The 27083-nt window shown below is 48.0% G+C and overlaps 1 protein-coding gene across 13 annotated transcripts in view; it reads left to right on the plus strand.

The window, feature by feature from the left end:
- The window catches only part of SETD5 (SET domain containing 5), a 148027-nt gene that overhangs the window by 93349 nt on the left and 27595 nt on the right, over positions 1 to 27083 (plus strand). For 5 of the 13 annotated variants that reach the window (XR_010589361.1, XR_010589362.1, XM_065552788.1 and 2 more), the window contains exons 14-20: positions 4134 to 4397; positions 5049 to 5369; positions 5705 to 5947; positions 9617 to 9746; positions 12382 to 12620; positions 15331 to 15387; positions 17495 to 17965. Coding sequence is in view for 8 of the 13 variants with exons in the window: in XM_065552788.1 (XP_065408860.1) it covers positions 4134 to 4397; positions 5049 to 5369; positions 5705 to 5947; positions 9617 to 9746; positions 12382 to 12620; positions 15331 to 15387; positions 17495 to 17965 (1725 nt within the window). In the remaining 5 variants the exon portion in view is untranslated. The other 8 variants (XR_010589364.1, XR_010589363.1, XM_005296006.5 and 5 more) reach the window with 6 other exon arrangements.

The following is a 27083-nucleotide window of genomic DNA, read 5'->3' on the forward strand; positions in this document are numbered from 1 at the left end:
TCATGAGCTAATTCAGTTTGAACTAAATGGAAGGATAAACAAAAATAGATCTGCAAGTGGCATCCCCCTATTTTCAAAAGGGCAAACGTCACAAAAATTAAGGGAATTAATTAGGGAAATGGACTCAATTGAAGAACTCCAGGATCTGAATGTGCAGGAGACTTGGGATTACTTTGTCAATGTTGCAGAAACTATCTGAAGCCTGTATTCCAAGCAAGGGGAAAACATTCGTCGGGAAGGGTTGCAGACCAGTCTGGATGAGAAAGCAGAAAGCCTACAAGGAAGGAAAGACCAGATGGATCAGCAAGGAAAGCGACCTCTTGGAAGTCAGAAAATGTAGGCAAAAAGTGAGAGTTACCAAAAGCCAACCAGAACTTGACTTTACAAAGGAGATTAAAATCAATAGTGAAAGGAATATAGCCATATAAATAAAAAGAAAACAAGTAAAGCAGAAGGGGGACCGCTAAGCACTGAGGATGGGGTGGAGATTAAAGATGATCTAGGCATGGCCCAACACTTGAACAAATAGTTTATCTCGGTTTTTAATGAGGATCTTGGGAATAGTGGCAGCATGGCTAATGAAAATGAGGATATGAAAGTAGAAATTACCACATCTGAGGAGGAAGTCAAACTCAAACAGCTTAATGGGACTAAATCGGGGATTCCAGATAATCTCCATCCAAGAACATTAAAGGAACTTGCGCATGAAATTGCAAGCCCAATAGCAAGGATTTTTAATGAATTTGTAAACTTGGGGGGGTCGTACCCTATGACAGGAGAATGGTTAATATAGTACCTATTAAGAAAGGAAAAAAGTGATCCAGGAAACTTCAGGCCTGTTAGTTTGACCTCAATTGTATGCAAGGTCTTGGAACAAATTTTGAAGGAAACAGTAGTTAAGGACATAACGGTGAATGGTAATCAGGATAAATACAACATGGTTTTACAAAAGATAGATCATGCCAGACCAACCTGATTTCCTTCTTTGAGAAGATAACTGATCTTTTAGACAAAGGAAATGCAGTAGATTAATTTACCTCCATTCAATAAGGCATTTGGTACAGTTTCACATGGGGAATTATTAAATTGGAGAAGATGGGAATTAATATGAGAATTGAAAGATGAATAAGGAACCGGTTAAAGGGGAGGCTACAATGCGTCATACTGAAAGGTGAACTGTCAGGCTGGAGGGAGGTTACTAGTGGAGTTCCTCAGAGATCGGTCTTGGGACCTATCTTACTTAGCATTTTTATAAATAATCTTGGCACAAAAAGGGGAAGTGTGCTAATAAAATTTGAAGATGACACAAAGTTGGGAGATATTGCCAATACAGAGGAGGACCATAGAAGATCTGGATGACCTTGAAAAGTGGGGTAATAGAAAAGGGATTGAATTTTAATAGTGCAGAGCGCAAGGTCATGCATTTAGGAACTAATAACAAGAATTTGTTGCTATAAACTGGGGACTTATCAGTTGAAAGCGACAGAAGAGGAGAAAGACCTGGGTATATTGGTTGATCACAGAATGACTATGAGCTGTCAATGTGATGTGGCTGCAAAAAAAGGTTAATGCAGTCCTAGGATGCATCAGGCGAGGTATTTCCAGTAGAGACAGGGAAGTGTTAGTACCATTATTAAAGGCACTGGTGAGACCTCACCTGGAATACTATGTGAAATTATGGTTTCCCATGTTTAAGAAAGATTAATTCAAACTGGAACAGGTGCAGAGAAGAGCTACTAGGATGATCCAAGGAATAGAAAACCTACCTTATGAGAGGAGATTCAAAGAGCTTGACTTCTTTGACCTAACCAAAAAAGGCTGAGGGGAGATATGATTACTCTCTATAAATACATCAGAGGGATAAATGCCAGGGATGGAGGGGAGGTATTGAAGTTAAGCGCCAATGTGGACACTGGAACAAATGGATAGAATCTGGCCATCAACAAGTTTAGGCTTGAAATTAGAGAAGGTTTCCAACCATCAGAGGACTGATGTTCTGGAACAGTCTTCCAAGGGGAGCAGTGGGGGCAAAAAATCTAACTGGCTTCAAGACTGAGCTTGATAAATTTATGGAGGGGATGGTGTGATGGGACTGCCTACAATGGCATGTAGCCGATCTACAACTCCTAGCAGCAAATATATCCAGTGGCCGGTGATGGGACATGAGATGGGGAGTGCCCTGAGTTACTACAGAGTGTCTGGCTGCTGGGTCTTGCCCACATGCTCAGGGTCCAACTGATTGCGATTTTGGGGTTCGGGAAGGAATTTTCTCCCAGGTCAGACTGGCAGAGACCCTGGGGAAGTTTCGCCTTCCTCTGCAGCATGGGGCACGGGTAACTTGTAGGTTTAAACTAGTGTCTCTGTAACTTGAAGTCTTTAAATCATGGTTTGAGGACTTCAGTAACTCAGACAGAGGTTAGGGCTCTCTCACAGGAGTGGGTGGGTGAGTTTGTGTAGTCTGTAATGCGCAGGAGATCAAACTAGATGATCGTGATGGTCCCTTCTGGCCTTAAAGTCTGTGATTGGGGATTCTCTCCTGACAAGCAGTGACTCTGAAAAAGATTTGGGTGTCATGGTGGATAGTCAGCTGAACATGAACTCCCAGTAAGAAACTGTGGCCAAAAGAGCTAATGTGATCCTGGGATGCATAACCAGTGGATTCTCGATTAGGAGTCGAGAGGTTATTTTACCTCTGTATTAGGCACTGGTGCGACTGCTGCTGGAATCCTGGATGTATAAATTGGAGAGAGTTCAGAGGAGAGCCATGAGAATGATTGATAAGCTCAAAAGCTTGTCTCTGTCATCTACAGAAGTTGGTCCAATAAAGTTGGTCCTCATCCAACTTGTCTCTCTGAAGGATTAGAAAACATGCTTTATGGTGATAGACTCAGGGAGCTTAATCTATTTAGCTAAACAAAGAGAAGGATAAAGAGTGACTTAATTAGTCTGTAAGGACCAACATAGGGAACAAATATATGATGATGTTTTTTTTTTTCACTCTAGGAGAGACAGGTGTAACATGATCCAATGGCTGGACATTGAAGCTAGACAAAGTCAAATTTCCAAGAAAGTGTAAATTTTTAATCGTGAGAATACTTAACCCTTGGTAAATTATTCCAATGGATCTGATAGATTCTCCATCAGTGATTTTTTTTAAATCAAAATTGGATGTTTTTCTAAAAGATCTGCTGTAGGAATTATTTTGGGGAAGTTCTCTGGCCTGCGTTATGCAGGAGGTCGGACTAGATCAGTGGTGGGCAACCTGCGGGCCATCAAGGTAATCTGATTGAGAGCCATGAGACATTTTGCTGATGTTGACCGTCCACAGGCACGGCCCCCCACAGCTCCCAGTGGCCACGGTTTGCTGTTCCCGGCCAGTGGGAGTTGTGGGAAGCGGCAGGCCGCAGGGACGTGCTGGCCGCCGCTTCCTGCCCCTTCCACTGGCCAGGAACAGCGAACCATGGCCACTGGGAGCTGTGGACAGTCAACGTCAGCAAAATGTCTCACGGCCCACAATCAGATTACCCTGATGGGCCACAGGTTGCCCACCACTGGATTAGATGGTCACAATGGTCCTTCTGGCCTTAGTCTATGCATCAATTAACAGATGGGCTTTACAACATGCCCAGAAAATCAACAGATTCAGGGTATGTCGGACCAAGCAGGGTGGGAAGCAGTGAATACAAAAGTTGAAGGCCCTTCATGAAGGATGCCCCATCAGCAACTCTCATAATGCTAAGATTTCTGCACTCGAATGCCCCACTGATACCAACTGAGGCAATAGTAAAACGTCTGACTTCTGTTGTTCATGTTGGAGATACATGTTAGGTTGTTTGGGTTACTTAAAAGGTCTCCTCGTCTCCAAACAAGTCTGCCAGTGCTAATGCCAGGAGACTGGTCCCTTCCTTGTTTCAGTTGAGACAGTCTGATTCAAGCCGTCTCCTTTCATTATGAGGCATTTCAGTTCTCTATGAATCCATAATCCCCCTCCCCTCTTCTGCACCATCACCTTTGTGGACCATATGCTGTCCAGGGCCCCTCCCCAACACTGTACTCCTGATCTTTTTCCTACCTCTTCCTGTCCTTTTGCTTGCCTGGTATTGCTGACCTGGACATATTCTTGTGTGTGCTAGTCCCGGGAGGAGAGGAAGGTAGAGGCCATTATGCACATGTTTGAAAACTTGGAGAAGAGAAAGAGAAGACGAGAGCAACCATCAGATCGGAGCAGCACGGATGCCGAATTCATCGTTAACCCTGAGGCTTCTGAGTTGGAGGAGGTGAAAATGGAGACTCCTGAAACTGAAGACAGCAGTTCAGCTTTAAGTGGGGCTGCTCCAAGCACTCCTAACAGCAGCAGCAATGTTGGGGTGAACACACGGAGGTCCACACAGTCAGTAGTAAGTTGGAGGTAGGGCTGTTGCATAGCTTACACCAAGGCGAGTTCAACACAGCCCCTTTGGTGCCTTGCAAGGGTTAATATCTAATGGCCAAGGGTCTGGATCTTTTAGTGCACTGATGTGCTCTGCAGCTGGCTGCTGACACTGGAGCCATGGAGAAAGGTATTCGCACCGTTTCAGTTAATAAGTCCATGCTGGATCTGAATTCCCATTGCCAAGTGTCCCGTGGTGGTGGGGCTGTGGACAGATCACTGTCTGGGACTGAATCAGTGCTATCAGTGCTTAGGAATGGCAACGGTTCCTTTCAGGCAGGGGGTGAGTCTCATGCTGCAGCTTTCTGATACGTGTCTTGTTGAAGCTGAGACCGCTCCTGAGTGTGCCAGTTGGTCCCTTTTCCAGATTCCAGAGTGGAGATGCAAAAGGGAGAAAAAGCAATAAACTAAGGCACAAACGTGTCCAGCCCTTCAAGAGGATTCATAAAGCCATTCCCAGCCCTACCCTTTCAGAGCCCAGCGTTAATGGGGTCCAGTCTGACAGCTAGCTAAGCAGTGCCAGAAAATAACTGTCATTCCTAATTCCCATGTGCAGAATAAAGGAGAAGAGGGGAGAACCTTAGAAATTCACAGACTGATGATGTGGTTTGCATTGTAGGATGCAATTCCAGAAAAGACGATCACTAAGCCAGCTCCAGCCAAACCCTCCAGGCCCCGACCCAAAAGCCGTTTTTCTCGCTATCGGACCAGTTCAGCACAAAGATTGAGACGGCAGAAGCAGGCCATTTCCCAGCAGACCGAGCTCTCCCAGGCTGTCCCAGAGGAGGGAAGCAGCATCAGCTCAGTAACTGCTGCAGATGTCAGCAGCATCGAGGGTCCAGGAGAAAGTAGGCAATTGATGGGGTCTGACCCAACTGTGATGCTGGCTGCAGGATCCCAGTCCTACCGAGCCACAGTAAAGTACCCCAAAACTAAAAAGGTAAGTGGTGTAAGAGTCTTCATCAAACGTGGGAGGGGGTGGGCTCTGCCAGGCCCCTAGAGAGAAGGTTGGGTCATGCCAAAGGAGTCTCTGGAAGACTTGCAGTGAGTCTGATGCACAGTGCTAACATGGTTCTCCTCCAGCGTGTTTCCTGCAGGACATTGCTGCTCTCTGTGATGAGCTAGATCAGGTGCCTCACCTCTGTGCATTTCCTGCAGAACATAACTCAGCTCTGGGGGTGGTGGTGTCTTGGGCAGTACGCCCTTACATACTCTGTTTTATTGCTTTCATTCTTCGCCAGCTCCTGCTGTATTCATAATTGCTCTCTTCTTCAGTATCTAGTTACAGAATGGCTGAATGACAAGGCAGAAAAGCAGGAATGCCCCATCGAGTGTCCTTTACGTATTACCACAGACCCCACTGTTTTGGCAACAACCCTCAACATGTTGCCAGGTCTTATCCACTCCCCACTGATTTGTACCACACCCAAACACTACATCCGCTTTGGCTCGCCTTTCATCCCTGAGAGACGTCGAAGGCCTCTTCAGCTGGATGGGATATACAGCTCCTGTAAAAAGGTACGTCTGCTCATTTCCTCTTCTGTCAGGGCTTCAATACCCACGTTCTATTATCATCAGCGCATGCTTGTAGAGGCTTGTCATGTCAAGCTTGTCGCTATGCAGTCACAATGAGTTAGCCCTGCCCAGCATATTTCTGCATACTCTAGCGTAGTGTTTATCAACAACTGGTCCGTGGCAACCTCTTTGCCAGTCCCTGAGATTTCCCTGACAGTTTAGAAAGGCAGCAAGCCAGTCCCTGGAATCAAAAAGGTTGAGAAACACTGCACAGAGTAAGATGTCAGTGGAGTTGAGGGTGAGGACATGGTGTGTTAGTGCATGTTCTCAGTCTCCATTCCCAGAGCTCACAGAAAAATGAAATAGCAACAAAGAAGGAGATTGGAGTCTGGGTCTGAATGTGCCAGAGTGCCCCTTGGAGTGGGTGTGCCAGGGCTGTACAGGAAGCAGAGAAAGAAACCTCTCTTCTCGTGTCTAGAGGCATGGAGGAATTGCTCAGGGAGCAGTTCAAGGGTTAGAGAGCCTGGTGTGCTCCGCACCTGAGCAGAACTCTCCTGGCCCCTCTGAGATCCAGCGCACTAGAGCCCGGGCTCTCCTGTGCCTAGCAGGCAGCCCCAGAGCAAAGGGAGAGGAATGGGCTCGTGCTCTTGCGGAGTTGGACTCGGAAGCGGCCAGCCTGTGGGTGAGATCCAGGCAGGGAGACGGGTTAGTTCTCACTGCCTCCTTTCTGGAGTGAGGGGCCAGCTTAGCTGAAAGGCTGAGATCATCCTCTGAAACTCAGTCCCGCCTCTCCCAATGTGATGATGGGGATGGTGATGACTGGGCAGCTCCAGGGGCAGCCACATGCTGTGGGATTTTTCATCTTCCAATGTTGCTGCAGGTCCTAACCTGATAGAGAGGTCAGTATTCTGTATGATGGATTCCACTGTTTTAATGAGACTGTAGGAACTGGATTTGGTCACAAGGTGTTCCTGACTCCACTACATGGATTAGCTGGTTGGACAGGATTGCAAGAGTGAATCCCTGTATTTCTTATGAGCTGGTCCTAGTCAGTGTAAGGAGTAATACAGTTAGCCTTGAGGTCTCTCCTGTTTACAGTTCTACGGAAAGTGGTTATGTCACTTTTGATTATGTATGTCAGAGTGGCCAAACCGTGGCTTGCGAGCTACATGCGGCTTTTACAGTTAAAGTGCGGCTCACAGAGCCCCCTTATGTCCCCCCCCCCCATTCTGCATTCTGCACCTACCAGACGAGGGGGGAACTCCGAGCCTCTTCCTTGCAGAGCTTGGGGCTTCAGCAGAAGCAGGGCTGAAGCCCTGGCAGGCACCTCCCGCTGGGCTGAAGCCCTGAGCCTCAGCAGGTGTGCCCCTGCTCTTGAACTTCTGAAGATTGTTGTGTGTGGCTCAAAGGGTCAGTAAGTTTGGCCACCCCTGATATATATGAACTTGTAACACTGTCATCCAACCATATTTGCTCTGTCCTGCTGCTTGGCTGAAATTTAGAATGAATCCAGGCAGATAAAATGAAGATATTGTATTGTAAGCAGTGGTCTGGAGGAGTTCGATATTTGTTTGTAGTGTTGTTGTAGCCATGTTGGTTCCAGGATATGAGAGAGACAAGGTACGTGAAGTAATACCTTGTATTGGACCAACTTATGTTGGTGGAAGGGACAAGCTTTTGAGCTTCACAGAGCTCTTAATCAGGTTTGTAGAAGGTAGAGTGTCCAAGCTAAATACAAGGTGGGGCAGATTACTAAACATAAGAGGTTCACACATGCTGTAGGAGGCCACTTAAAATGAAGTGGGCAATTAAGGATTAGCAGGCAGTGAGGTGTTACAAATTGTTCTAATGAGCCATAAAACCAGCGTTTTTAAGTTTTATGATTTTTGTAAAAGCAGCAGAGAGTCCTGTGGCACCTTATAGACTAACAGACGTATAGGAGCATGAGCTTTCTTGGGTGAATACCCACTTCTTTGGATGCATGTCGTGTCATTTTTGTTCCCAAATTGAATGTAGAATGGTAAGTTCTTGTAGGGGTCAGATGGGGCATTGTTACCTCTAAATGTTTGGTAGCTGCACTCTTCTCTGTCTAGATTCTGGCCTCACCATGCTGAGCCAAGCCTTTGTGGGCTCTGTGTTGTATTACTGTACTGCACTGTATTTAGGGATCCCCTTGAAAACTATTTGTAGGCTTTAGGTTTTACAGAAGGTGGTAGCATAGCTGCTCCAGGGCCGCCTTGTGTCAGAGATGCACTTCATGTGAGCTGCTAGATCTGCTGATTGTCCGGCAAGCATGATTCAAGGCTTTTTAAATTGTTTAAAGTGAGCATGGAATGTGTAAGTTCCACCATTTGGATTGTCGAAGGAAAGATGCCCCTGTGGCTTGCTGATCTGGGAGTCTGCTAGATCTGGGTGGTTCTTCTAGTTTTTCCAGACTTGGTGAGTTACCTTGGTCAAGTCCTCTGTGCCTCAGTTTACCCATCTGTAAAATAGGATTACACCCCTCAAGAGGGTGATATGAGGCATAGGTTGGTAAAGTGCTGTGAGATCTTCAGAAGGGACTATATAAATAAACATCAAATTCAATGCTAATGTGGTAAAAACAAGGCCACTGCACTTCATTGTCTGTTTCTGAAATGCTGACAAATCATTGGTGTTATCTTTAATTCTGGTGTTTCTCTCCCTTTCTTCTCGGGTTTAGTTTCACTATCACTTTACTGTCACACCAGTGTGGTCCTTAGCACTTTTTGGCTTCTCTCCCCAGCTTCTTACATTACTTCAAATAACTGGAATCAGTTGGAAGAGATCTTGTGCTGTCAAAGGTCACTTGCTGCAGAATTTTGTGTTTCCACACAGCTGCATTGCAGCAGGTGGGGAAGCCAGTAAATTTGGCAGGTGAGGTGATGTAGATTGGCTCTTCTCCATGTATCCATGGGGAATCATCTTCTCTTACTCTATGCTCTCCCCTGCTATGATTTTTCATATATTTCCCCCCCCCACCACTGCTCAGTCTCCTGAGGGAGGGTCCACTTTAATTTTTCTCCTCCTGGCTAGCCCCTCTTAAATTGTAGTTCCCACACTACCAGGTTTGCATGTTCATTGCTGCTCTTTGACAGCAAACACAGTCCTGGGAGAATTGCACTAGAGTCAACTTGTCACTTCCTTGCGCTATGTGGTAGGGTAGAAATTCTTCTTGGTTCTGATGTGTCTTCCAGAGCAAGTGGAGTGGGGATCAGAGTGCTTCCCCACCTGTGCATGAGGCTGCGCTTTGTGCAGAAGGCATATTCTCTGGGCAAGTTCTGAATAGCCAGACTTTCCTAAAGTGCTTTTAAAAACCTCTGCTTAGAGTTCCCTAGCTTCCTACTCTCTGGGTTTGGGAAGTCTGTGTTCTAATGAGGTTGTACCCTTAGATTATTGATACAGATTTATTACCCTTAGCACCTGTCTCATCTAGAGCAGCAATTCAGAACCATTCATAGTAGTCTTTGGGTCCAGCTTTAACAATTCTATCATACCAATTGTTTTGGCTGGGCGCACGGTGACACAGTTGATGCAGAGCTCTGCAGGCATTTGCCCTGCTATACAGATGTTCAGGGGTTCTTGAGTACACCTGCATGTGTACATGTGAAGCGCTGGGGGACTGCATGCTGACGTAGTCTAGTTCTGTTGCAGCGCTGGATGAAACAAGCCCTGGAAGAAGGGATGACTCAGACCTCATCTACTCCACAAGAGAATAGAACCCAATGTCTATACCAAAGTAACGAGAGCAGCAGCTCTTCTAGCATCTGCAAGGACAATGCAGGTATGTATCCAGAACCCTCAAGTGCGGTGCTGGGATGCCTGGTGAATGCATTTATAGGAGGCTGTGGGCCATTAAAGGGTATTGACACACAGGATGAGACAAAGGCTTTGCAAACATGTATTGTTGCATGTTGGTACAGGTTTGTGGCAGGTGGGGATGTAGCTTTATCACCCATCCCAATTTCCATAGGCTCATCCTAGCTTGAGGCATCCTGACTCCTTTGATGTGACACTGTGGTGATATTGCATCTCTCAGCACTCTCACCAGAGTTGTATGATACAGAGTTTGTCCTGCACGACAAAGGTAAACAGCGTCATACTGTCATGTGTGACAGCTGGCTATTTTAATGTATGCTGAGAGAATTAACAAGGGTCAGCAGGTACATAGGTAATAGGCACAGGCTTAAAAAACAGCTACTCAAAAACATTGGCGTTTAATCTGTGAGAAAAGCAGTAGCCGAGTTGTGAAATAGTTAATTTGCATCTGTCTTTACAGAGGAAGAGGGTGGAGATCTGCCCAAGTCAGGGATCAGTTTTCCAAGGACGACAGACGAGGAGCTAGACAGTGTACAGATAACAACAGAATTGGTTATTAAAAGGTTAGATGCACTTAAAGTGAACAAAACACTAGGTCTGGATACTATGCATCCCTGAGCAAAACCTGAAGAAAGTGAGCAAAGAAACTAGAGAATTTCTAAAAGACACTTTTAAAAATAGAATTTAGGATAGGTTCCTGAGGCCTGGAAAGGGGCAAACAGCATCACTTTACAAAGGTCATGACACCAGGAAACAAAGAGCATCTTGTTTCTAGGGTTTCCCTGATTGACGTTAAGGTCTTGCATAAAGGACCTGACAGTTTGGTCCTAGGAAGCCCAGTTGGCAGCTGGCTTTGCCAAGGTGGATTCAGGCAGCAAAGCGTGTGTGTGTGTGTAACAGCAGGGGACCTGAGAGGGTCTCACTGCTGAGAAAGGGGAAATAAGGGATCAGCAGAGAATTGGTCTAAACAACGGACAGGATTCAACATCTCACACAAGTGGCTCATGGCAAACCACAGGAGTAGGAGAGACAGGGGAACTGGCTAGAAAAGTGTGGGAGCACGAGACAAAGGGGGCTCTTAGTAGGAGACTCACCCAGCTCCAGAATGGCTGAGTGGAGCATTCAGGGTGGTTCTAGGACCTCTACTCCTCATGGAACTGCACTGGATGTGAGGGGATTGAAAACAAGCTCTCTGGGCTCACAGGCCAGACTGACTATGGGACACCGCACATAATAAGGACGCAGGGAGATTCCAAAGGGATGCCAGGGTTTGGAGGACTGGACAGTAGTGAGGAAATGCAGATCAATGGAGACCAGTGTAAAATCATGACTCGGGGAGAAAGGACTGAGTCTAGGGAATATGAGCTAACTGGACCAACCACAGGACACTCAAGATGATTGTGAGGAAGCAGCAAACCTGGCAGCCTGGTAAAAAGGCAGATAAAATACTAGGCATAAAGGCAGAATCCCAGATGAGGTGCCCCTGTTAGTCCCTGTCTGTGAGCACTGGGTACCATCTGACAGGAAAGAGATTACTGCCCTATGGGGATCCTGGGTCTGAAGAAAGGATGAGTCAAATTTCTTCTGCTTGGAACAGAGGAGACTTGCCTCATTGGGGGCCTTTAGAGCTGGGAAAGCGGTCAAAATTCATTCAGAAACACTAGGGGCCAAGACCTAGCAGTGAGGATGCTAGGGATAAACAGGTCAGGAAAAACATGTGGGGAAAGATGCTGGGGAAGGCAGCTGCAGCACGGAGGAGTTCCAGAGGGGTCCAGGTAAACTAAAGCTCAGTAGTTGGAGGGGGCACGGCTGGGAGTGAGGAAGCAATTTGGGCTAGGCACTCTGATGTGGAAGGGGGATAATGGCATTGAGGCAACTGGAACCCTACCCTTGCACCCTGCACAGAGGAGCTGAGGGCACGGTGTGATAACACTACATGGTAGTGATCTGGAAATGTCACATTGTTTTTTTTTCTCTCTAGTGTACAGCTCAGATTTCCTGCCTTGGCAAATTATTTTCTGTATCTCAAAATAGGTTGTGCTCTTCACAGAAAGCCAGGCAGAGGCTAGCCGTTGCCCCAGAGAGCTTACAAGTAATTGAAACGTGTGGTGCCGTGCATTTCGGAGGGTAGGGCTGAGGCAAGGGTTCCTTTTTGTGGGAATGATCATTTCCAGGGCGTTGTGTTTATGCCATTGTGGAGCTCAGCTGGTGAGACTTGTGCTGTGGTTTATCCATAGCAGTCATAGAGTGAATTCGTCTTGTTTTTGTCATCTCTTTGAGCCAGGAAATGTAATCTCTCTCTCGCCTTCTGTTTCAATCCTGTCCTGACACCACTCCCCACACCTGGCCCTGTTGTTTCCCACATGTCATTTATTGTAACTGAGTTGTTTTGTTACCTTTGTTACATGTCTCCATGTTCATTTGGGATGAGAAGGATTTTCACTGGTATTGGGAGCGCCTCATTTTTTAGGGGGCCTTTAATGGGATGCAATTAGAGGCTGAGCATTTGTGGGGCTCTGGCTAGGACGGGGACTGTTCATGGTTTGGTATTAATAATGGTGCATCATGATTCTCAGTTCAGTTGTGTTCATGTTTCACAGACTTGCTGAGCCCCCTGAAGAAGTGGAAATCTCGCTACCTGATGGAGCAGAATGTTACCAAGTTACTGAGGCCACTATCTCCAGTCACGCCTCCACCTCCTGGCTCAATGAGCCCACAACTCACCACACCCTGCTCATCTCTACCAGGAGAGGAGGAAAGTCGCAATGGTTATGGCATGATGTTTTCACCAATTCCCTCTCTGGCTGCTAGTCGCTGCAATACTCCACTACAGTTTGAGGTAAATTGGGATAGAGGTCTGGGGGCTCCAAAAGGGGAGAGACTAGAAGAGGTGCATTGGGTGCAGTCTGCTTTCAGACACATGGCTAGGTTCCTGAGCAAGACCCCAAGTGTCCCACACAGGGGCAGCTATTACCTCTCCCCTCTGTGGCACCCTTGGCTGTAGCAACTCTCTCGCTCCCCAAGACCATCAGAGATGTGGTAGCTCCTGCTCCCTCTGTTACATGTCATACTTCGCTGCAGTGCAGCAACCCTCTTGCTCTCCAGGGGTACCAGTCAGCATACCCTGCATTCCCTTTCCTGCTGTACACAACACAAAAGCTCACTTTTGCTTGCACCCCTCCCCTTGCTGCAGCACAGCAATCCCCTCGCCTACTGAGACAGCACATTCCCCCCATGCCCTTTCTCTCACAGTGCAGCAAACCCCAAGCTCTCAAGCACGTCAGACATACCACAGCCCCTGCTCCCTTTCTCTAATGCAGCAGCCCCCAAGGCCTTGGGGGACATCAGACATTTCAGATCCCAGCATTGCAAGGGCTTACAGCTCCCTCCACCCAGTGTTTAATGCCCCAGGTGTACTGTTTCTTGTTGTGCTCCTGTTATATGCATTTGCCTTTGATTTTGTGGTAGCCTCTATCTGCAGGAGTTTAGGAAGCATTTAAAGAGCTTGGCGGGTGTTTTTCCGTGCTCAGCACTATCTGGGGGGGACTTGCCAGTGCCTCCAGTCTGGGGCTTCCTCCTCCCTCTTGCCATGTTCCATCTCCGTGGCTGCAATTGGCAGGAAGTGCCAGGTGGTTTGCAGTTCTCTTTTTATTTTCCATTATTGCTCATTCTCATTGGAAAGTGGAACTCTCCAACCCTGGTGCTGCCATCACACTACCGTTCAGACCCAGGTGGGAACAGTCCAGTAAATGACAGCCTGGCCACTGGCTTGAGAGCATCCTGCAGAGATCCCTCCTCTGCTCTGCAGCAGTGCAGAGCCCTTTGCCGATGGGTCTGTTAGCTTGGTGCTGTCGCTTTTCCTTGGAGAGCTCTTTGCTGAAAGCTGTTGCAGAGGGAGACTTGTCAAGGCTAGTGGAGAAGATTGTTTAGTATTGAGGAGTAGGAGGGAAGGACTGATTCAGGTATAGAGCTTGAGCTGGCAATTCTCCTTGGGCTCTGCACTGGTACAAGTTGAATGTTTGAGGGTCAGTGGCACCATGGACCTCACTAGTCTAGCTACAAACCTCAGTCCCATGTAAAATAGCCTTAGTTGCTCCTGCTGCTGTGTGTGACAGAGAAGAAACCTAGAGCCTACTGGGCTCTATCTCCCACTTGCCCTTGCTGCCTCTATTTTCCTCTAGGGAACAAACCTAACAGCTTGGTAGACCATAGGCTTCTGTGTTCAAGCTTTATAGCTCACTAAATGCAGCTCATTTGTAACATTTCCATTTTAGTGTCTTGTCGGTTTCATTTAGTTACCACCAGTTCTAACTCAAGAGAATGCATCTCACCATGTATACAGATTGTACACTTCAGTCCTATGACCATGGCCCTGGGAGAAGAGAACAGGGGGAGCGTCTTTTATCTGGTTACTAATCGGACAAGCTCCTCGATTAGAGAACTGAAAGTGACCAGACACTGGGTTGATGGGGAGTTTGGTTCCTCTTTAAAGCTTGATGTTAACCGGGCTTTAGATGGTTCTGAGTGCCACTTTTGAGATGCTCCATACTGAATTAATCTGCTGCATCTGCTCTTCTGGGGAGCTTGTCCCACAAATTTCTGAAGCCTCTAGCAGGTCAGGCCCTTGCGAACCAGGGCTTTAGAGCTAATTCAAGACCAAATGAGGTTGGGACCTCAATTTGGATTTGCTTGGGCCAATCAACATTTGTAGCAGAGACTTGGACTGTAGTATCCTTCATCTGCTTTATCCCTATGGAGTCTGCCCATCCAAAGTCTCCCCAGTTGTCTGAGAAGGTTCTGAAAGTCCTTATCACTTTGGGTTTTTGTACGTACTCCTGTCCAGCAGGATCCACTCAACCATATCCCCGTCACTGGTAGTACCCTACCTCTGGAAGAGCTTCCCTCTTTCTGACTCTCTGACGGGGATGTTCTGTAACACCAAGTGAAGGTGGAGAGGCTTCTGCATACCATTGCATATGGGTGGATTGCTCTCCCTTGCACTGTATCCAGCTGTGACCTCTGTAGCTCCCTCAATCAGTTTATACCTATTCCTTTGATGGTACCTAAGAGGAAACTCATGGTGAATCGAAGGAGCCATTTTATTTCCCCCTTGTTTGAAGTCTAATACTAACTACAGCATTTGGGGAATTTTCCTTAGGCAAAGCCAGGCTTTCCACTCCAGCCTTTCCCATGTCATTGGACTAAATGCCATACATGGATTTCTCTATATTTCCTGGTGTAAACTCTTTGGCTAGCAGCATCAGAAATATAAGGAAATAAATACTTCTGGCTAACATTTCTTCTATTCTCTGGTTTGGATACTAAGTTGTGGCATGGAACACAATAACCCAGTCCTGTCTTTGTGCTTCCAGGAGGCTTTAGAAACTACTTAACTCATTGAATCCCCCTCTAATCACTGAGGCGAGTTCCTGGGGGTAGTCTCTGTTTAGTATAGCTGTGGCTAACCTCTGTGCTTGTTTTTACTTTATTTTATTTTGCTTCTTGACTTTTTAAGTAGATGAATAACAAGATGCTTTTCCCTCCTCTAGAACGTATCCTCCCCTGAGAGTTCCCCTGCGCATAGGCCCGAGTCCCTGTCACCCGAGGTAGTTATCACGCCATCTCAATTGCACTCTGAGGCTGTGTGTGTGTATGTGTACCAGAGGTTCTGGAGGGTGGGGTGGAGTGAGAATGAGGAGCGTGAGAGAACGGGAATGGAGAGGGAGGTGGGGCACAAGTCACAGTAAGAATGTGGAGAGACTGCAGGATTGTCAAGGGAGACTAAAGAAAATAAAGTGGATTTATTTGGAAAACTGGGATGTATTAATAATACTGCAGATACTGGTGAGAAATGGGGGCAAAGTGTGAAGAACCAATGTCTTGGTTATTGAGGTGAAAGGAAAAAGGTCTGGGGATCCTGGAATTATAATAATTAGCATCAATTTCAGCTCAGTAGAAGTGGTTTATATGGTGTTTACTTCTTGTAGCTGTAAAGGGGCAATTTCGATTGAGGGAGGAATGGGAGACCCTTGTCCCTGTTTAAACTGAAGGATGTTGGAACAATGAGAACTCTGTCCAGAACCTTCAGCATCTTCATCACTCATTGGTTTTGATCAGCTTCTTGGGACAAGGTCAGGTACTTGACCTGCTGTGTTCAGACAGAATCATCACCTCACTGCAGCCTAAGTCCATCAAGCAAGTACCAGGGAAAAAGAGTCCAGATAACTGCAAAGCTGGTCTAAAAATGTGAGGAAGTGATACAGTCATGATTCCATTCCGGGGCTGTAATATAGCAGAGGCTATGCCCTTATTGATGGAGGTGCTGTAATACAGAGAAAGGGATGCAGTTGGTACTCATTGCCCAATGTTCCAGGGGACTGTAACGTGTGGAGGGGGTGCAGCCATGACTCCGTGCAGGAGGTTCCTGGGAGCTGCAATATAACAGAGAAGCTGCGTTGTGATATAGCAGAAAAGACACAGACATGTTTTGGCTCCTAGCACTGTAATAAGAAAAGGAGGTGTATTCCTGTTTCAGTCCTGGAGGTTCCTGGAGGCTGTAATTTAAAGAGAGGATGCATTTGTGTCTTGGTTCTGGATTTTCCTAGGTGCAGTAAATATAGCAAAGGAGCTGCAGATGTGTCTCAGTGCCAGAGGCTCCTAGGGGATGGGATGTGTCAAAGGGGACATGGTTGTGTTCATTGTCTGAGATTCCCAGAGCTGTAATCTAGTGAAAGATGGGACATTATCTTGGTGCAGGAGGTTTTCAGGTGCTATCTGGTAAAAGAAGGAATGGAAGCGTGTCAGTGCCCAGAGTTCCCAGGCACTGTGATAGAACAGAGGATGGCAGTTATGTCTCACTACTGTAAGATGCTGAATTATAATGTGTTTGTACCAGCGGTTCCCAGGTCTTGTGATCAAAGTGATGGCACATGGCTTGGGGTTCCTGGGCAATGTACTGTCATAGTAGAGAGAAGTTGTAGGTGGATGCTTGCAGTTTTCATTACTGGGTATTTGGATAGTCAAGTAGTTGGCTGATACGACAGCCAGTGAGCAGTGAATGTCCTTGAACTATTCTTCACCTTTAGTGGACGGGTAGTTTAATACCATGTGTTAATGTTGCATGGGGCCAGCTGAAGACATCAGTTCTTTTTCAGCAAGCGCCTAGGCTTGGGCACTAGGGTCAAGGCGACCCAGTTGAAAGGGAAAGGGCCCAGCAGTCTGGCAGCCATGTTTGGATTATTCTGTAATGCTCAATTCCCAGCCATTTTCTACTTGGGCTGTGTGTACATGGGATTAAGCGCAGCTGATTTAGGCTTGTGGGACTTGTGCTCCGGGGCTGAGAAATTGCTGTGTAGACACTCGGGCTGGAGCCCAAGCTCTGGGACCCTCCACCTTTGCAGGAGCCCAGGGCTCAGACTCCAGCCCGAGCTCAAACATCTACCCCACAGTTTTTAGCCCTGCAGCCCGAGTCAACTGACCTGGGCCAGCCGCAGCTGTGCCGTGGGGATTTGATTCCCACGTTAGATGAACCTTAAAAGGCTTCAGAGCAGGGCAAGAAAGGACCCAGGGGGATCAAGAGAGGAGCTGGAAAGGAGTGAGTTGTCTTTGGAGCAAGTGTTTCCTGACTTTAAAAGTTTCTCTCCCCACCTGTGTCTACCCCTTCTCCTGATTTCCCCTCCCTCTCCCACCCCATGTCTTTGTTGGATTTTCTAGCTCTGCCTTCGAACGGACCTGGATTTGGCAAAAGTGAGCTACCTGGATTCCAATGCTAACACCTGTCCAGAGAGGCCATCGCTGCTGGGCTCAGGCCACTCTGATCTGGCTCCACAGTCCTCCATTCACTTCACTTCTGAGACCAACTTCCCAGGAAAGAGTGGGGAGGCACAGCTGCTGCTAAGAAGCTCCGATCAGGCTTTTCGGACAGAGTTTAATTTAATGTATGCCTTCTCCCCTTTGAACGCTATGCCCCGTGTAGATGGATTGTTGCGGGCTTCCCCTCAGGTGGGAGACAGGAAGCCCCTGAGTTCAGAAGGGGGATGTTGCAGCTCTCCTGCAGATGGCTACTTCAGCAGACATGAGCCGGGACTTCTTAAAGAGACATTGCATGGATCCATGTCTCCTGGTGGTGAGAGGGTTTGTGAAGGAGTCAAATCTGCTCCCCAAAACCCACCACAAAGGAAAAAGGCAAGTATTCCCTGCTAAAGAAATCACAGATGACACTAAATTTAGAGGAGTGGTAAATACCAGTGAGGGGAGGAATAACTCAAAGGATCTAGAGCAGGGGTTCTCAGACTGGGGGTTGGAACCCCACAGGGGGTCGCGAGGTTATTACATGGTGGGTCACGAGCTGTCAGCCTCCACTCCAAGCCCCACTTTGCCTCCAGCATTTATAATGGTGTTAAATATATAAAAAAGTGTTTTTAATTTATAAGGGGGGGTCGCACACAGACGCTTACTATGTGAAAGGGCTCACCAGTACAGAAGTTTGAGAACCACTGATCTAGAGAGAGTAGAACCATGGGCAGAAATAGCTAAAATGAGATACAACTTGGAAAACTGAAGCTAATATGTCTGGGGGGAATAATCCAAACTCCTGTGCTGAGTCAGAGTGAAAAAAGACTGAGGCAGAGACCTGGAGAAAGGAGGCAGCAAGTTGGGCAAGAGTTTGAAATAAGGTATGGCAGCAGAAGGGCCAATGAGAAGTATCATGTCCTGGAGCAGGGAGAGAAGTGTTCTTATTTCACCCAAGTGAAACTGTAATAGCTTGACTAGGTGACGATTAAGCTGGGCTGTCACACTAATTTCCTACAGCAGATCTTATAGAAAAACATCCAATCTTGATTTTAAAATTAGCAGTGATGGAGAATCCACTGCAACCCTTGGTAAATTGTTCCAATGGTTAATTACTCTCACCATTAAAAATATATGCCTTATTTGCTGTCTGAATTTAAATAGCTTCAACATCCAGCCATTGGATCGTGTTACATGTGTCTCTGTTAGATTGAAGAACCCATTATTAAATATTTGTTCTTCGAGTGCTTGCTCATGTCGATTCCATTCTAGGTGTGTATGTGCCCACGTGTGCGATTGTCAGAGATTTTTGCCTTAGTGGTATCCGTAGGGTCGGCAGTGGTGCCCCCTTGAGTGCCGTGCTCATATCAGGCGCTGCTGACCCTACGCCCTCTCAGTTCCTTCTTACTGCCCATGATGGTTAGTCGGAGTGCCTTTCCTTGCATTACACGGGCTAGCAGGATTTCTTTTACTGACTCGTAAATAGTTTGTTAGTGTTAAGTAGTTGTTAAGTGTAGTCAGCAGTTAGAGTCCCAGCAGGGACTTTGTTGCAGGCGGGGCATGCCCCGATCGCCTGGGTTTAAGCCCTGTGCAGACTGTAACAGGCCTATGCCAGTAAGTGACCCCCACAGCAGCTGCCTCAAGTGCTTAGGGGAGTCACACATTAGAGACAAGTGCTGAATTTGTAAAAACTTCCAGCTCCGCATGCAGAAGAAGCTGGATATTCGGCTACAGGCTCTTCTGGAGTCCACCCTTTATCTGGCTTCCGTGCCCTCCCGCCAGAACTCGCCGAGTGCCTCAGTGCGCCCCCGGCACCGGGCTCTGCCCAGCACCATTCCCCTGTTGCTGGTGTCCAAAAATAAGACCAAAAAGCATGGCTCCCTGGCACCAGGGAAAAATGCCATGGGTCATCAGGCAAGAGACACGGTTTGGACCCAGCCACTCCAGAGCTGCGTGCTTATACCTCCCTGGTCGGAGCCCTTAGCCCTGTGAAAGGTCCACCCCCGACTCCCAGGAGCAGTATGGGACCAAAAACCCTGGCAGCACTGACACTTTCACAGGCTCCCCCGGTGCTGAGAGAGCAAAGGCCTCCGCCCACACCGCTGATGCAGCCTGTGGGCTGCACGAGGGCAAGCCAGCCGCTAAGACCCCTCAGGGGGCGGTGAAGCACCGCCGATCCCCTGAGATAAAGCAGCACTCCATCTTCATGCCGGAGTCGCAGCCCAGATTCTCTGGTGCTCATCCTTGGTCACCGGCACCACGGTCGCCGCCGTCTCAACATGGATTGCCTTCAGCAAGACGCTGGTCTCCGTACTACTGACGCCACTTGCCCTCCCGCCAGTCTTCTCGACACAGGTCCAGGTCACCTGCCTTGTGGGAGCACCCCCAGTTGTGTCTCCAGTCCCCCCAGCACTGTTCCCCTCGCTCCAGGCACCGGTCGGCGATGGTCAACAAACAAACCCAGGCGTCAATGGCTCCACCGTGGTCACCAGAAGGGGAGTCCTCCAGCACAGAAGTCCAATTCAGCTGCTCACCTAGACTGCACCAGCGCGAATGGGCATCTGAGGCCACATCAACAGCGCTGACTTGGTAGCACGGCCAGTGGCCTTATTGGAGAGTGTGGGGAGTGCCAGGTGTGGTGATGCCCCTTTCACACTGCTCATAGACCGCCGCCTCGGAGCAACAGTTGGCAGCACTGATGGCACCGGGCTCTGTGCACGAGGCGCGCTAGGTGGTCGAGGCAGAGGAACTGTGCCCACTCCTAAGCCTCCCTCCCCTGTGGGAGAAGATGCCCTGGAGCCTCCGCCAGCAGTGCAGTCATCATCCTTGTCCCCAGATGAGGCAGTTGCAGGACCTTGAGGGCCAGCCCACTGGATGATTTCAAAGAACACCAGGCCCTGCTGTGTCGGGTGGCCGAGAACTTGGGCCTGGAGGTGGAGGAAATGGCTGAGCAGGCAGACACCTTGTTTAATGTCCTGCCAGCCTCTACCCCAACCCGTGTCGCACTACTAGTGCATGACAGTGTCCTTAAGATTGCCAAGGGCCTCTGGCAAACTCCTTCCTCCATTACTCCCACCTCAAAAAGGGCCGAAAAGAAATACTTTGTCCCGGCCAAGGGATTTGAATACCTCTATACCCACCCTCCCCCAGGCTCGCTGGTGGTCTCTGTGGCCAATGAAAGAGACAAGAAGGGGCATACTAGTTCAACCCCCAAGAATAAAGAGGCCAAATGGTTGGATCTGTTTGGAAGAAAAATTTCTTCAACAGCCAGTTTGCAGTTCCGGATTGCATACCATCAGGCCCTCTTGAGCCATTACAACTTTAACTTATGGGGGACCCCTCAGTAAGTTCAAGGAGTCCCTTCCTCAGAGTTTGGGCTAGGAATTTGGCACCCTGGTGTAGAAGGGCACTGTGGTTGCCAGTTGCTCCCTCCAGATGGTGTGGGACGCGGCGGACTTGGCAGCCAGGGTGGTGACATCAGCAATAGTAATGAGGCCCAGCTCCTGGCATCAGACTGCAGGTCTCTCCCAAGAAATGCAGAGCTCCACTCAGGACCTCCAATTCGATGGGAACGGTCCCTTTTCCGACCAGATGGATGCGAGGCTGCATGGGCTAAAGGACACCAGGACTACCCTTCGCTCGCTGGGCATGCATACACTGCAGCCTGCAAGAAAGCAGTTCTGGACGCCTCCGCTGCCTAGGCCTTGGCAGTCTCATCAAAGATCTGCAAAAAGAAGGGACAGAGACACTAGTTTCAACCGCCGTCGCCCTTCCTCCTCCCGCTCTCCCAGGCAGCCCAGTTCTGCAAAACACCCCAGGGGCCAGAAGTGCTCGTTTTGAGGGTACAGTCGAGAGCAACACCCCAATCACCTTCCAGGATCCACCCTGCTCTTTCCTCAACTGTCTTCGTCCCTTCTGTTTGGCCTAGTCCCAAGTTACCTTGGACCATTGGGTGCTGGACATAGTGTCTCATTGTTACACCCTTGCAATTTTCGACTGCCCCTCCTGCTTCAAGGACCCTTCTCATGAGCAACTCCTTGTTCAAGAGGTCGATAACCTCCTGCGCCTGGGGGCAGTGGAGGAGATCCCTCAGGACATGAAGGAAAAGGGGTTCTATTCCCGCTACTTCCTAATCCCGAAAGCAAAAGGGGGCCTCAGACCCATTCTAGTCCTGCGGTGCCTTAACAAGTCTCTCACAGAGTTGAAGTTTCGCATGGTCTCCCTGACCTCCATCATCCCCTCCCTGGATCTGGGGGACTGCTATGCTGACCTCGACTTGGAGGACGCCTATTTCCATATTCCAAGGTCTCAGACATTTCCTCTGTTTTATAGTGGGCGAATGCCATTTCCAATTTACAGCACTCCCCTTTCATGGCCTCTCATTGGCTCCAAGGGTCTTCACGAAATGAATGGCGCCAGTGGTGCTTACCTCAGACATCAAGGGTCTTCCCATGTCTCGATAACTGGCTCTTCAAGGGCAGGTATCAGAATCCAGTGCAGAGAAGCCTTATCTGATGTGTTCCACCTGCCATCACCTGGGCCTGTTGATAAATGAGAAAAAATTCACTTTAAGGCTACGTAATTCCCTACATAAAAGGATAAATGGACACAAGTCAGATATTAGGAATGACAATATACAAAAACCTGTAGGAGAACACTTCAGTCTTCCTGGACACACAATAGCAGATGTAAAGGTAGCCATCTTACAGCAAAAAAACTTCAGGACCAGACTTCAAAGAGAAACAGCTGAGCTTCAGTTAATCTGCAAATTTGACACCATCAGCTGAGGATTAAACAAAGACTGTGAATGGCTATCCAACTACAGAAGCAGTTTCTCCTCCCTTGGTGGTCACACCTCAATTGCTAGAAGAGGGCCTCATCCTACCTGATTGAACTAACCTCATTATCTCTAGACTGATTCTTGCCTGCATATTTATACCTGCTTCTGGAAACTTCCACTACATGCACCCACGAAAGCTTATGTTCCAATACGTCTGTTAGGCTATAAGGCACCACAGGACTCTGTCGCTTTTTACAGATCCAGACTAACACGGCTACCCCTCTGATACATGACACCTTAAGGCTAGTTCAACACATAGAGTTCATAGGGGCGGTTCTCGACTCCACGCAGGCCAGAGCCTTTCTCCCAGAGGCGCGTTTTCGGACCTAATCTCCCATGTCAAGAACCACGGCTCACCCCTGCCTGCAGTTGTTGGGCCACATGGCCGCCTGTACATTTGTGGTCAGTCATGCCCAGCTCCACCTTTTGGCCTCTGCAAGGGTGGCTGGCATTGGTTTACACCCACGACAGACACGATCTAGGCTGGGTGATCAGGGTACTGGATTGCATCCTATCGTCTCTGGATTGGTTGTTGAGCCCCGGGTCGGTGTTGGAGGGAGTACCTCTCATGACCTCATCCTCATCACCTGGTCTCCGATGCTTTGGACCTGGGCTGGGGAGCCCAGCTGGGCAAGCTGAGCATCCAGGGCCAATGGTTGTGGGACGATCTGGCCCTCCACATCAACGTCAGGGAACTCAGAGCGGTTTGCCTTGCCTGCCAGGCGTTCTTGCCCCACCTGAGGCGCAAGGTGGTGCAGGTCCTGACGGACAATACTGCTGCAACATATTACATCAACAGACAGGGCAGAGCCAGGTCGTCAGCCCTTTGCCAAGAAGCTGTCAGCCTTTGGGACTTCTGTGTTCGTCAGGCCATTCATCTGGTAGCCGCGCACCTGCCCGGGACCAGAAATGTGCTAGCAGATCGCCTCAGCAGGACCTTCTTGTCTCGCCACAAGTGGTTGCTCCATCCGGTGCCAGCCAGTATGATCCCCTGAAAGTGGGGGAACTCCCCAGGTGGACTTGTTCACGTCCCTCAAAAACAGGAAATGCCACGTGTTCTGTTCATTCCGGGCGATGGACAGGGTTCCCTGTCAGATGCTTTCCTGCTATCCTTATCCTGATAGCCCCCAAGTGACCTTGCCAGCACTGGTTCAGCATGCGGCTGGACCTTTCGGTAGCCGAACCACTGCGACTCCCTCTCTGGCCAGACCTGCTCTCCCAGAACCACAGCAGTCTCCTGTACCCAAACCTGGAGGCATTGCACTTGACAGTGTGGCTGCTGCATGGCTGAATGTGGAAGAACGGGAATGCTCGGCCCACATGCAAAAGGTCTTGCTGGGTAGTAGAAAGCACTTCATCGGAGCGACTTACCTGGCCAAGTGGAAAAGATTCACGTGCTGGGCTTCAGAATGACACGTCCGAGAGAGCAGGCCTTGTTGCAGCTGATCCTGGACTATCTTCTGCACCTCAAACTTCAGGGCTTGTCTCTGTCATCAATCAGGTCCATCTGGCTGCTATTTCGGCTTTCCACCCTCCATTCCAAGGCAGGTCAATCTTCGCTCATGACATGGCGGCCTGGTCTGGAAAGGTCTGGAGTGTCTTTACGCTTACGTCTTGGATCCGGTCCCTCCCTGGGATTTGAATCTCATGCTATCGAGGCTGATGAGGCCTCCCTTCAAACCTCTGGCGTCCTGCTCTCTTCTCCTGCTCTCCTGGAAGGTTGCGTTCCTGGTGGCGGTTGCATCCACCCGCAGGGTGTCTGAGATCAGAATGCTTACGTCAGAACCACCCTATACAATGTTATACAAAGATAAGGTCCAACTGCGGCCACACTCAGCGTTCCTGCCCAAAGTTGTTGCCCAGTTTCATATCAGCCAGGACATTTTCTTACTGGTCTTTCCGAAGCCCCATAAATCCGAAGAGGAGCACAGGTTATACACCTGGATGTCTGGAGGGTGCTGGCTTTCTGTATCAATAGGATACGGTTGTTCCGTAAATCAGTGCAGCTGTTCGTGGTAATCGCAGACAGGACAAAAGGTCACCCTGTGTCTGCTCAAAGGATTTCGTCCTGGATCACAGCCTGCATCCGATGCTGCTATGAGCTGGCGTAGTCCACCAGCCATAGTCAAAGCACAGTCGACTAGAGCACAAGTGTTATCTGCGGCCTTCTTAGCCCAGATGCCAATCCAGGAGATCTGTAAAGCTGCTACCTGGTCATCTGTTCACACGTTTATGTCCCATTATGTGCTGACCCAGCAGGCCCGGGACGATGCTGGCTTCAGCAGGGCAGTGCTGCAAGATGCAAGATCGTGAACTCCGAGCCCATTTCCATTGACACAAGTAAGCACTCGAAGAAGAAAAACGGTTATCTACCTTTCATAACTGTTGTTCTTTGAGATGTGTTGCTCATGTCCATTCCATTACCCTGCTTCCCGCCCCTCTGTCGGAGTTGTCAGCAAGAAGGAACTGAAATGGCGTAGGGTTGGTGACGGCTGATATACTGGCGCATGAGTGCAGCACTCAAGGGGACGCCACTGCTGACCCTACGAATACCGCTAAGGTAAAAATCTCCGACGACCACGCACATGGGCACGTGCACACCTAGAATGGAATGGATCGTGAGCAACACATCTTGAAGAACAGTTATAAAAAGTAGGTAACCATTTTTTCCCCATGTAGGGCTGTATAGACTAATCAAGATGCCCCCTAACCTCTTTGTTAAGCTAAGTAGATGGAGCTCCTTGAGTCTATCACTATAAGGCATGTTTTCTAATCCTTTAATCATTCTCGTGGCTCTTCTTTGAACCCTCTCCAATTTATCAACATCTGTCTTGAATTGTGGGCACCAGAACTGGACACAGTATTCCAGCAGCAGTCACACCAGTGCCAAATAACTGAGGTAAAATAACCTCTCTACTCCTACTCAAAATTCCCCTGTTTATGCATCCCAAGATCACGTTAGCTCTTTTGGCTACTGTGTTCTACTGGAATTTCATGTTTGGCTGATTATCCACCACAATCCCCAAATCTTTTCAGAGTCACTGCTTCCCTGAATAGACCCTCTCCTCTCCACCCCCCATCCTGTAAGTATAGCCTACTTTCTTTATTCCTGGATGTATGAATTTACATTTAGACGTATTAAAACACACCCAGTGCCCAGTTTACTAAGTGATCCAGATCACCCTAAGTCAGTGATCTGTGCTTTTCATTATTTACCACTCCCCCATTTTTTGTGTCATCTGTCATCAGTGATTTTATGTTTTCTTCCAGGTCATTGATAGAAACATAAAATAGCATAGGGCCAAGAACCAAACCCTGCAGGACCCCACTGGAAACACACCCACTCAATGATGATTCCCTGTATGCTGTTAGCCAGTCTTTAATTCATTTAATGTTGCCATGTTAATTTTATGTCATAGTTTTTTCATCAAAAGACCATGTGGTACCAAGTCTACGTATATTTTGTCAACAGTACTATATCAACCAATTTGTAAACTCATCAAAAAAAGACATCAAGTTAGTTTGACAGAATTTATTTTCCCAAAACCCATGTTGATTTATATTAATTACATTACCCTCTTTTAGTTTATTATTGATCAGCTGCGCTGTTATCTTGCCCAGGATCAATGTCAGGCTTACAGGTCTATAATTATCCATTTGCCCTTTTTAAAAATTGGGACGTTGGCTTTCTTCCAGTCTTCTGAACCTGCCCCATTGCTCCGAGACTTAGGGGGAGGGATAGCTCAGTGGTTTGAGCAGTGGCCTGTTAAACCCAGGGTTGTGAGTTCAATCCTTGAGGGGGCCATTTAGGGATATGAGGCAAAAATCTGTTGGATGATTTAGTTGGGGATTGGCCCTGCTTTGAGCAGGGGGTTGGACTAGATGATCTCCTGAGGTCCCTTCCAACCCTGATATTCTATGAAAATAAACCTTAACGGTCCAGTGAGCTCCTCAGTCAGCTCTTTTAAAATCCTTGGATGCAAGTTATCTGGATCTGCTAATTTTTAAAATGTCTAACTTTAATAGCTTCTGTTTAACATCCTCCAGATATTCTAAAGGAATGGAAAGAGAGTTATCATCATATGAGACTATGTAATGTGTTTTTCCCCCCAAATACAGTTGACTTATAGAATCCTTTGCTTTGTGCCTTTGACCAAAAACCAGGAGTGTGGCAATTTTGCAAAAGTTTCCCACTTTTGTGAACAGTGGTTCAGTTCTTCTGGTGTAGCAGGATTGGAAGCCTAATTGGCCATGACAGATGTTAGTCTCATTGTTTAATGCAGCGCTGGAAGGTGCTCAGAGCCTCTGGTGATGAGCATGGTGTAGGCACCTATAGAGAATAGAAGTAGAGAACACTTTTGTTTTCAGCTTTCAGAGTGCTGCAGATTTTTATACTGTGTGGACCTGTATTGCACAAGTTGTCAGGAGGATGCTGGAGGTTTGGCAACTGGACAGAAGCCATTGAGGCTTTTGACAATTGGGGAGGTACAGGAGGAAGTTTGGGATTATGGGATAAGCACACTACTAACAGCATATTTCTTCTGAAATGATCATCCATTAAATAGTTAATTGTGGAAAAATACGACAGTCACCCCTCTGAGCTGTTGTTTCAGCCTGTCTGCAAATTCAAGAAGACGTGACTCCAATATAAAAGGATGCAAACTTTGTTTT

The sequence above is a fragment of the Chrysemys picta genome, chromosome 7, assembly GCF_011386835.1.
Source record: "Chrysemys picta bellii isolate R12L10 chromosome 7, ASM1138683v2, whole genome shotgun sequence".
NCBI lineage: Eukaryota > Metazoa > Chordata > Testudines > Emydidae > Chrysemys > Chrysemys picta.